The sequence below is a fragment of the Lepisosteus oculatus genome, chromosome 9, assembly GCF_040954835.1.
Source record: "Lepisosteus oculatus isolate fLepOcu1 chromosome 9, fLepOcu1.hap2, whole genome shotgun sequence".
NCBI lineage: Eukaryota > Metazoa > Chordata > Actinopteri > Semionotiformes > Lepisosteidae > Lepisosteus > Lepisosteus oculatus.
Genome location: NC_090704.1, coordinates 42,464,680 through 42,476,971, shown reverse-complemented (window position 1 = coordinate 42,476,971; position 12,292 = coordinate 42,464,680). Strand labels below are relative to the sequence as shown.

The following is a 12,292-nucleotide window of genomic DNA, read 5'->3' as shown; positions in this document are numbered from 1 at the left end:
ACTTTTCTTGTCTTTTTCGTTATCCACGATGTACAGCATTCTTGGGTTTGGCACTTTATAAATAAAAAATAAATAATCATTAATATAATAGGTGTAATTTAGGCATAAGAAGGCAAAATATAATGTCTAGCTGAAAACACACAGTACTTATTCACTATCGCTCATCTATACATACAAAAGATCCAGATCATCTGATCTACAATACACGAATCCTTGTGTTTAAAACAATATTGTTTACATATATCTTTCCACTGATTACCTTAATCTCTATTCCTTGTGTACAGGGAGGTTACCATGGTAGCGGTCTGCTTACACTGCCTATTCCTCCTTCCCAGAGCTCCGGGACACCTGTTGCCATTACGCTAATAGGAACAGATAGGGTGTTCCTTCAGCCATCTGGACAAGAGCACCGGTCTTAGGGTTCTGCAGAAGGAGGGAGTTTCACGCAACGCAGAACCTCTCGTCACCAGCTGGCTTCCCTGTGTCTCACACCGCTTGAAAGAAACCAGAACAACAACACCCCCATAGGCTGTTAAGCTGATCAGTGTGATCAAAATGTCCCTTTGAAAACGCTTTGCAGGCTTCAGTTTCTGTTCCTGAACAGACATGTTATCTTGGTTTTCTCCCTCCTTCTGTTCTTTACTTAATGCCTACATTACGACTGAAAGCAGTTGGCAGTCTCTGCATCTCCACTAGTGTTTTACAGAGCAACACGAGACAGTGACACTCAGAATCCAGGACATCTGAACGTGAAATGATGTTGATTGCATTATGTTGGCTGCAAAATTGCATTTCACGTCTCTCAGCTTCAGACTTTAAACGGAAACCTTTGAATCTCCTCTGAAATCTGGAACAGCTGCTTGCTGATGCACAGCCTTATTCTCTAGGGCTGAGGCAGCACCAGGTACACACCAGGTATGCAGAATGGTGTATCTCCTTTCAGAGGCAGTTCATCAATTTCACCACAGCCCGTATTCAGAGCATACCTGATACACGGTGCTTAGTTGCAGCCTTGTTCTCTTTACATAACCTGTCCAATTTCTCGACTCCAGGCTGCAAGATAAATAAAGCCCAGGGGATTCTGGACTAAAGAAGACAAATCTTCAATGGGATCAAAACACGACTCACATTGCATAACAACGTGAGCTGATCTGATTCTGTCCATGCTGCAATTGAGGAGCCCAGTGTTGATCCAGGGAGTGAAATGCATTTGAAAACTGAATGCAACCAGCTTTAATTTTAATGTATTCCAAGAGCAAAAGAAAAAAGCAGTCCAGGACTGGCTTGTTTCCAATGGTATTAAAAGAAACAGCGCTGTTCTTGTTAAAATATAATAATAAAGTAGTAATTCTAACATAATTTGAAACCTAACAATTCTCAATAATTCTGAAACAAGAAATGAATGAACCAGCTAACAAAGGATTTCTGATTCAGTCCTTAGTGTTACATATGTAGAACCTCATTTCTATTCTACCTCATGCCTCTATCTCAAAAACACATGGAATCCTGTTGCATAAAATGACTAATAAGTATTCAGTAAGATATTTTCTGAGATTACACTGTACTGGCAATGTGTTTTGGCTTACAAAACCACTATTAACTCACTACTCTTCTTCTCTATGGTGTTATTGATGAAAAGCAGCACATATTTCTGCGATATCATATCGACTAGTTACATTTCACGGAGGTATTGAAGTCTATCTGCTGGCCTGTGTGCTTACCTAAGGAAAGTTAATAGATCGTCCTAGTCCTAATGCAACCCGTCACAAAATGGAATGACTGGACGATACTTACAGATCTGGTCTGAACTAATACCTGCTTTGCAAACTCAAACTTAATTGGATCCAAATCACAGACACCAGCACATTAAACTGTACTGTTGACATTTTCTTTACTAGAGCAGACTATGGTAGCAAATGCAAAACAATCCTAAGTGAGCTAAAGGTATCCACTTAAATAAAAAAAACTTTTTTCTAAGTTTCACATGGCTTACACACTTACAGAAAAGGGCAAGCATCTCACTTTTTATGCTAAAAGACTTCTGGTTCATCTCTTTTTTTCTCCATGCACACCCTGAAAGGATATTGCTTGCCATTGGCATTCACCCAATCGAAAGGCTTTTCCCAAACCCCTGCAAAGGTCACTGCAGGGGTCGGAGGTAACTGTGAGGGCAAGTCAGAGCTGCACAACAATGACAGGCCAGTAAGAAAACAGAGCGTCACAAGCTTGTGTTGACGGCTGTCGAACCACAAACAGAAACAGCGTCTGCTCTGGCTGACAACAGCATGCCGGGAGGCTGATCTCCCCTCAGGACCTCCAGTCTGCCAATGCACATGCTTCTTGAAGAGAACAAGTCTATTCGAATAATGAGCAAATTATTTCAGAAAAAAATCTTAGTTGCAATTCAGTCATAACTGGGTCAATTTAACCGTTGTCCACAGGTCGTTAGGTTAAGAAAATGTGCCAATCAAGTGCTTTTAATATACTGTAATGTGGCATGTAGAAAAAAATCAATGGTTTCCATAAATTGAACATTTTGGTGACATTACAAAGCACCACACACAAAGTGAAGGATTTTTTTTTCCCCCCCGTACTTCATAGAGTTGGTTCAACTTTTGCATTACTGGCCCTGGTGTGTGTGTGTGTGTGTGTGTGTGTGTGTGTGTGTGTGTGTGTGTTTGCCCCGGAGTCCTTGCACCCATTGCTTGCCAGGATAAGCTCCAGCTCCCCCACACCCCAAAACAGAAGAAACAGTTCAATAACTACTTCCACAATGTCATGCCATGTTGGAGGCACAATATGGACTCACAGTATGCTTGAGACAGAATGCTTTTTGCTTTCAAAAACAATATTCTTTTGAGATTCCACAGTTTCATTACTAAGATTTATCTGTCATCCAGGCTCGGTGAAATGAGAAGATTATTGGGATGTGTACAGTACTGTACAGTTGTGCTCAGAACAGCTTAACGCCCCAGTACCCAAATCTGACATAAGAAAGAATTCATGCAGAGATACAATTAAATATTAAAGTTCCCAAACATTTTTATAATGCCATGCATTTCCACGCATTGCCACGCATAGTGACAAAAACAGACTTTTCTCCTAATTGGGAAAGCAAAGTAAACAGCACCAAGTTGAAGATCCACATTTTTCACCAGACTTGGATTTTAAAATTGATGAGGCTCTGGTCTTAATTTGCACGAGAGCTCTTCATTAGCCCTGCCACTCCCCCAGCTACCCATTGCATAACAGGTATTAAGTGGCTAGATGGAGTAAAGAGGCGCCCAGAGCTCTTCTCTCAATTACACAAGAGCCCTTCTCTGCTCAGACTCACATGGCCAACTGGAAGACAGAGACACAGGCACATGCTGTGGACTGGAATGCATTGTAACTCACAGGTCAAAAACTTTGTATTATGTTACAGGAACAATACAGAAGTGAGTCTTTGCTAATATTTTCACAATGAATTGTAATCGTTTGGTTTCTAACCCGCGGCTAAAACTGCCTTAGGCCATGGTACCAAAACCCCTGATGCGCAGGACCATATTGATTAAAAATGAATAACACTGACACACGAGAGCTGTGAAGTGGCACCAAAATCTTTCAAGTAACAGAGAGTCCTTAGAGGGCTTTCCTTCCTGGCTTGGCCACACGTATTCCCCTTTCCTTAAAGAAGAACTCCAGACAACGTACCATGAAAATGTGTAATGAGTACTACGCAGTGTCAACTTGGACACCTATTAGTGAAAAGGTAAGAATTTTTTTAATAGAATTTTTCATATTTCATGATATCTACTGTACTGTATGTACCAGACGTCCCACTCAAGAGAGTTAAAACAAGCTGATCTGGTCACCAGCTTCTTCCCTTCACCAGACCTACAGTACTGAATTAAGCCTGCACTATGTCTAGCAAGGCAAGCTCAGACATAAGGCTCAACCTGTTCCACTACAGAGCTCTTATTAATGTCGAGGCTTCTGATCCACTTAAAAGAATCTGGTTGTGTAAGCAGCTCGTGGAGCAGGGTTAAGACCATCAGTTAGGATAAACAGATTAAACTCCTCTCCAGGAAGGAGCCCTTCCTTCACCCTCTCTTTTGTTTCCCAGTCTCCTCTGACTATGGCAAACTCTTAAGCTTTACTGTGACTGACCATCTGACATCGACACTGTTGTACATGGAAACTTGGTTTTTCCAACCAATCCTCTTTTAGGCTCATTTGTTTATTTATTCTTATGACGACTTGACTAAATTCAACTGCCTTGTGATAACAGATGCTTCTTGAAGGCATTCTCCAGAAGGAAAAACAACCTAGCATATTACTTCTCTGTCCTATTTAAAGAAATGAAGAATTCACCATACATTATTTAAAAACTTGAATTAAGGATAAAGGCTATGTTAGTGGCCTCTGTGAGGATTCTAAAAACTAAAACAAATTTAACTTGCATTGTATTACCGTATGTACATGCATCATTATTACAGTATATCAATGTCTATCTTCTAAGAAATATCCATTTATATGTGCACACATATTTATTTGAATGATTTAATCAGCACCTGACACTAATGTGTCTTAGGCCCAGTTAAAGCAATCCAAATCTTGATAACAGACCTGCAGTCATAAGGCTCAGAAAGTTTGCTTTGTTGTTGACAAAAAGAGAATCTGCAGACTCACTGTGCTGTGTTATCAGGTAAAGCCCCAAAGGAGCTCTTTATAGTAAAGTCTTTGTTCTGTTAGCCCAGGTATTCTTCTGGATCCTGAAGCAGAATTTTGTACTTTTCTTTGTTAGAAATTTGTATTGGCCACCTGTTTCTCAAAGAAACCGTTGTGCATGTTTCAATTCAGGACGATAAGGGTTGGGAATCGAAAGGAGAGAGTCAGGAATTTTCGCCAAATTTCACTAAAGACCCATTGCCTGATTCTCTGGGGTCTACAAACTGGCTACAGGTGGATGATTTTCTGATTTGCGGAGATGTTTTCCTCATAAACATGGAGTGCCTGATTTAGCAACAGTCATGTGTTTTTAAAACAAAAATGTGTTAACTGGCATTTAAATGTCAGCTTCTTTGGGTAAAGCTTTCTGGTCTGGCTAATGTAAACAAATTAACTTAGAAAGATAAAACATTACCTTTCCATATTCAAGTTGTGACTGCCTGGGGCCGTAAAACACAAGACACCCCTCCCTCTTCTTTCCCATCCTATCTGACACATCTGATGTTTCTTCCAAAGGCCTACAGTACTGAAAACCAAACAATGGACCTGACCTTGTCTCTGTGTCGCCATGGAGACATGGCCTACCTATAAACCATTCCACTATGCTCCTGGCAGTGTTGCCCGGGCTTTGTGCCCTTTACAGGCTCTAAAACAACAGGAGCTACATCCTGCTACCTCAGCATGCTCCAACAACACAGTCCAGTCGTGGCACTGAGCACTTCATGGGGCATATTAAGAGACCATACAGAATTTTGAAAGATTACCATTAATATCATATCATCCCATTTTGCCCGCTTACCTTAGAATCAATTGTCACAGCAAACCTTTATAAGGTACTGGTTATCTATATGTATGACCCACTGGAATAGTATGTTTAAGAAACATAAAAGGTTATGGTTACTAATCCATAACTGTGGAAAAGCAAAAGTAAAATGGAAATATTTGCTGTTTGTTTTTGGTTAAAGAAGAAATGTACAGAAATATATGTTTCTTCTTCTGTTTCTTCTTAAGACCATCTTTCTCCAAGCAGAGAGACAGAGGTTCGTCTGCCTCTTCCTCTCGTATCCTAACTATAGAGAACACATCTTAAGAAGAGTCATTGGAGCCTGCTTATAACAGCCTGGACACACAACACTGCTCAGCTCTCCCAGAAAAGCATATCTGACACGAAGAACAATGTAAGAACCCTATCACATATCAATGACGCCAAATAAACCTGTCAGTCAAAGCGTGCCCTTAAGAGCTTTCACTTTCCTTCAGATTAAGTTCCCTTTCATAGTTGTTTTTTTTCATTTCCTGTCCTGAACCTTGTGTGTTTGCACTATTGAGAATTGATACTTTTTGTCTCCATGTACAGAAAGCACAGCAACATGTGAGCAAGCAAAGAACGGCACCAGGAAGTCAGGCACATTAATCAATGAGGACAGAAAACACATACATGCAAAATGAGAGTGCAATTGCTCATTATCAAAACACGCACAAACAAACTCCCACTTCAATACGGTGTCAATGTGTCATTTAATGTGCTTCTCAAGATCTAGGCTACATGTACTGTAGGTGGCACACTTTCTCAGAAAGAAATGTAATTTATTAATCACACAGCACACAGCCAAAGGCTGGAGAAGCTTTTGCATTTCACAACAAAACCCCACTCTGTTAGGATCGTTCCTTTTCACTATTCACAAGGTGTGAAGCATCCCATCTTTTTCAATTACCAGATCAAAACAGACAGCAAGCCTCCAAAAGAGTCAGCTTGCATCCGTTTAACGAACTGGGCAAAACCAATCCCCCTGCTTCATTGAATCCATCAACATGGACTCATTAAATCCATCCCATTTTTAGATATTGAACATACTGCACAGTACTGTATATCTGCCATTATTGATGATATGGATAAGAACAAGACTCTCAAGCCTCAGGATTTGTGCCCACTCCTGCATAGCAGCAGATGGTGGACGTTTAAGATGATCTTACCCTGCCTAAAATCCAGATCTGCCTGGCTTTAAAGGACTTGTCTGTGCTGCCAGTTCAAACCAGACTAATCTGTCTCCATGCCCTTGAATACAGTCGCCATATTTAATGGAAGGACTATAGGATCTGGTTGTTATTGACAGTGAGTCAGGACCTAACCTAAGGCTGCCCACTCCTGGTCCTGCAGGGCCAGTTTATCTGCAGGTTTTCATTTTAACTCACTCTGTCTGGGCAAACCCAGCTGGTTTCAGGCTTAACTCTGAGCAATTTAACAGTGCCTCTCAGCTCTTAAGGTGCTGCTTCTTTGAACACCATGAAAATGTGCTCCAGAAACAGGATTGGACATCTCCCCAATAACCAATAACCAACAACAATTAACCAATGAAGAAAACTCCCCAATATCTGCTAGGTGGTAGTCCTTCCAGTATTAATGGCTTTCCATGTGGTGCAGGTGAACAAATCTCAGTGCAGTCAAACTGGAAAGAGGTGCAGTGTACGGTCTCTTTGTACAGTAGCTGCTGTAAAGCTGAGCTGTGTCAGCTGACAGGGACTGTCACCATGGCAGACAATGGTCTGTGAGCTCACAGTGTCACAGGAGCCTGGGTCTCATCAAACCCATGATGTAAGAGCCTGTACGATATAGGAACACAACTATAATTGCCCCTGCAACTTGTTCTCCTGGGGCTGTCCCAGAGAGAGTTTCTTAAAAGTGTCTGTCAACTCCAGGCAAGCAGTGAGCTCCCCTGCCCTTTACCCACACAACGGTCATTCGTTTTCTTCCACATCTGCTGCTAAAATGACATTGTTGCCAACTGGGACAATCAGAAGTCTGCCTGCTGAAAATCTGATTACAAGTTAATGGCAGCATGTGATAACAAATGATCTGAATCTTCTAACTTGGCCTAAGGACTTGTTCATTTATTTATACAGTATACAGTACTTGTTTAGATGGGAGAGGCAGAATAACAGCACTGTATCTTTTATACACTACATGTACTAAGGGGACAAAAAAAGAGACTCAAAACATTGCTGTTGAGGGATTTTTCAACCAAGCAGTTTGACTGCTGAGGCACAGAAAAATTACACATTGCTGTCACGTTGTGAATCTTCTTTTGCAAACTGTCCACTGGCTTCATAATCCCAAGTGCACCCCACCTCTACCCCACATCATCCCCCACTTCATCACAGCTTTTCTCAGCCAGCTCAACCTGAAAGCTATACCTCAAGAAAACCAACTGGATCAAGTACTTTCAGGCACATCACTTAGGTTAGAATGGAATAAAAACTGAAGTGACACAGTCTGCAGTATGTTTGGTGAACATAACACAACACATTTATTTCAGAGAAGTACACAACAAACACAAGATGTCAGCTTCGTGGTTGTGTAGTACAGATAATATTGCCACTAAGCACCTTTGACTGGCGATGTGGAATAACTGCAGTCATATCTCTGGAGAAGCACAGGTAATTGAATATAAATGTCTCACCTGGTCATCGACTTTATGGGCCACTATAGAGGCTGACTCCTCCTGTTCTGCATCACTCAGTGGGCGAATTCGCAGGGCCACCTGGACACATTTGAAACACAGAGATCAGCACTTCGGCAGCAGGATCAGACTTTCACATGACAGAGCGCCTCAGTTTTACAAGCTTGTTAAAGCAAACTGGAATACTTTCAGTGAGCACACTGACTCAAATCTTGCTTTCTGCTTAATCAGATCAAGTGTAATGATCTTCAGTCTATTGCAGAACAATAAACTTTTATTTATTATTATATTATATGGTAATATTGGCAAATATTTATTTAATTCCAGTTACCTGGTATCATTTATTATAAAGTGTAATGATACTGGAGCGGTCACACATTGCGAGAGAGACATTTGGGACTCAGATGCCCTAGGCCAATGTGTCTTGCTGTAGACTAGAAAGACATCATGACACTTACAGTATATAGCACTTTTATAGACACTCCACTCAACTTACCACACAGCAGCTATCAGTGGGGAGGAGAACAGAGCAATGAAGCCAATTAATAGATGGGGATTATTAGGAGGCCATGATTGAAAAAGGCCAGGGTGAAATTTGACCAGGACACTGGATGAACACCCCTACTCTTTGTGAGAAATGCCCTGGAATTTTTAACGACGACGAAGGGTCTTGGTTTTACATTTAATCCGAAGGATAGTGCCTATTTTACACTATAGTTTTCCCATCACTATACTGGGCATTAGAACACACACAGGTGCAGCCTTTGCTTTCCCAGAAGGTCTCCCATCCAGGTGCTGACCAGGCTCACACCTGTTGAGCTCCATTGGGCTGCCTGTTGGGAGCCACAGGGTGATAGAGCTGCCAGAAACAATATGGCAACAGGAAGGCTTCTCTGTGGGAAAAAAAGACTCTGGTCCCCTTTTGAGCGTGTTTGCTCTTTCCAACTAAAAGTGAACCCCCTTACTTACATCCAGTCATGGTGTGTGAGGGGACAGGAGTAGAAATAGGGGCTCCTGCGTATGGGCTTGGAGAAGAGGAGTTTGAGGTGTGCAGGGTGAGCTGCATCACTGTGTTCATCTGTCTGGACCCCTGTCAAGCTGTCTGATTCCACGTTTTGCCTGCCTCTTTAGTGTGCTTTGTGCTGTTCTTTACAGCTTAGAAGAGTGCCTGTTCCTAACCCTCAGAACTGACCAAACACAAAGTAAAGCTGTTACATTTTGAAACGACTAAGATTTATTCTGCATTTCTTCCTCAGCCTCATACAAACTCAGCTCGAGCTCGTCTGAAGTGTGAGGCTCAAGACAGCCTCAGTCATCCCTGCCCCAAACGTGAGAATATGTTTGACAAAAAGTAAAATCATCGGATCAAAAAACGTATTCAGGTTATAGGATAAAGAGGCCCAAAGCTGCAATATTTATCATGCGGATAATTTTGCATCCCTGCTGGTTGCTGTCTCTGCCAGCAAAATTTTAAAGGTAGAAGGTCGCAGTCAGGAGAAAAACATATACTGTAAATCTTTGCTCCAGAAATATTTCAGAGAAAAAGATGTCAGGATTTGATTTTTTATCAAATAAAACTCCCACCATTTCCCTGCATGACAATAGTGCTACTTTTAAAACTAACTAGATTAATTTAAAGAATGGATATCCCGTCCTGGTTTTAGTTCTGTTGCAAGGAGAGATATACAATAGATTATTGTATAACAGCGATTATTGTCGCTGTTGCTAGTTGCTTGTACAAATGCTCACACAGCAGCAAAAAGGTATAAGCATGTCAATTGAGAAATACATTTGTGAAGCAGTCAAGGGAGAAACATAAATGTTGAACGAGGGGAGCTATTTTTGTGCTATTTTTACAGTGTGACAGTACCGATGCTTGGAGAATGGAAATATCCATGCATTACTGAAGCACAGGGCAAGAGCACAGGACTGCACTGTAATCGTTATTTGGGCAGTAAGATTAGGAACCAGTTAATGTAAACCTCAAAGCCGTTATTTTAATCTGGCTGCCTAGTTAAACTGATAACAGTCTCTATGCTCAATACGTTTAGCACAAATTCTGAATTAACAGCAGTGTTTCTAAAAGCAATAATAGGAAAGTTAGGAAATAATATATAAAGCTTCATTCAGTTGACTTCATAGATACTGTGAATTACGAATAAGGCGTTATTCATGCATTTGACAGCTTGTGTGATCGAGCTCATGCTTCTTAAATGTGTCATTAATGTTCATGCCGCTTACAAGCAGACCTATCACCTAGTACAAAACTTCGAATTTGAAACTTGATTTTGTGAAAGAAACCGGTCTGGCCCAAGGATATTCTCTCGGGGTGTGAGTACCGTAGGTTGTGCTGGTTTGGTGCTTCTAATGTAAATCACTTCAGGTTGGGTTTTGATGATCTATTTTTGGAAAGAGGAATCTGGACGAAAAACATTTAAAAAAAACAACATGATTTTTCTAAAATGATGCTGTCCGACAAAACTGACTGATAATTTAGGTAACGATCACGTAGAGCATCAATTCTTTTATTTGCACGATAAATTACTGTCTAGCACAGCCTATAACAGTAACAGTTCTGACCTCTCGGTCGGTCCACGTCTATTCCTCGTTCACACAGGAGGAGTACGTACAGAACACTTACCGTGAGTTGCTGGTCCTTTGATTCACCTGTGTCTTTCATGGCTTAGATAATTCGGTAGCTCAATGCGCTGCCGAGGTCGAGTCGAGTACGATTCTGCTCTACCTTAAGACAAAGACCCACAGGGCATGGAAAGGAGCAGCCGCATGGCTGTCCGACACTCGGAGCTCCAATGCAGTGGTCGATAAGGTTATCTTTGGCGATTCCTCTTTGGCTACGAAGCAGTATTTCTAACATTCACGGAGAGTCTCCGACTTCATCACCTGTGCAGCCCGTCCAGTTCATTGCTGGGGAAACGAACACTGCCAGATCCGTAGCTGATTAGAATCGACCGAGAGCAAACACTATAAATGAATAATTTAGGGTTGATAGGTTAGCTTAACTAACCATTACTTCAAACGTCACCCCAATAGATTTTTTTTATGATGAGGTGTGGAACCAGTTCTGCTCAGTTTTGGTCTCCACCATTCTAGAAAAACAAATCCCACAGTATTTATATGCGAGCTGAGTATATAGAGTAACAGTAACCGGTCTGGTCAGCGGCTTATCTGTAAACCTTTCACTCTGTCTCCCTCCCCTTTTCTCTCACCGCTTGTGTGTTGTTTTCCTGGATCCCTTAGAGATCGGCACTGAGGTATATGTACACAACAGCAGTCTTCGCAGCCTGACATGAGGTAATTACTGTATGCGACGCTCACGCTCAAAGTCAAAGCACCCTTTAAGCTACGAATGCACGTTTGCGCCCTCTGGTGGTAGAACCCGCACTCCGGCAGGTCATAAATGTCATGCTTCTGCGCGTCGACTGCAGGTTAGTAATGTTTTATCTCACTGTAGACCTACTGTACCGATGCATTCATAACTTCTGGCTCATCTGGCTCGTAAAAGGCTTTATCGATGTGAAAACATACGCGCCCATCTATCGGGCGCTCGGCATTCACGGTGCTCAGTCACAGCCAGTCTGACACAAGCGAGTGCAGAAAACCAGAGTAAAACCATGTAAAAACTGCTGTACTGTAAATCGCGACTAGAGTACGCGTTATTGAGCACAGTATGAAACCCATGTTGTGTGTGTGCTGCTGGCTCATATCTGTGGTGATGTCGCTGCGCACATAATTCTGATTGTGTAGACTTAAATCTTTTTTTTTTTAAATGCCAGTGCGTCAGAAAGTCCTAAGGCAGTACACACTGCAGCCTCAGACCAGGGTGACGGGGATGTGTCCTCTCACTGCTGAAGCATCAATGGTACGGGTTAAAGTGTGTAGCTTCAGGTAGACGTGGTGTGTATTCAGCGTCTGTTCCTGCTGTATATTCACATCTGTTGTGGCGAGGGATTCAAGGACGCTGCGACGCTACAGTGACACTTGTTAGACGATATCAGGTTGGATCGGTTGTTGCCTCATGTGAACGGTGACCCTCAGGTCTAGAAGCAAAGTGGAACCAGCGCTTGAGTAACACGGGAAACGGGTGGAGACGCGTATGCGGACCT

General features: G+C 41.9%; 1 protein-coding gene across 3 annotated transcripts in view; it reads right to left on the bottom strand.

Annotated features, from left to right (window-relative positions):
- kif19 (kinesin family member 19) overlaps positions 1–11,490 on the bottom strand; it is a 40,029-nt gene extending 28,539 nt beyond the window's left edge. For 2 of the 3 annotated variants that reach the window (XM_015355864.2, XM_015355865.2), the window contains exons 1-2: positions 10,810–11,490; positions 8,169–8,249 (exon numbers count right to left, since the gene is read on the bottom strand). In XM_015355864.2, coding sequence (XP_015211350.2) covers positions 8,169–8,249; positions 10,810–10,848 — 120 coding nt within the window. In that variant the 5' untranslated portion in view covers positions 10,849–11,490. The remainder of the gene's footprint in view (positions 1–8,168; positions 8,250–10,809) is intronic. The other variant, XM_015355866.2, reaches the window with a different exon arrangement.
- Positions 11,491–12,292: the final 802 nt, after the last annotated feature.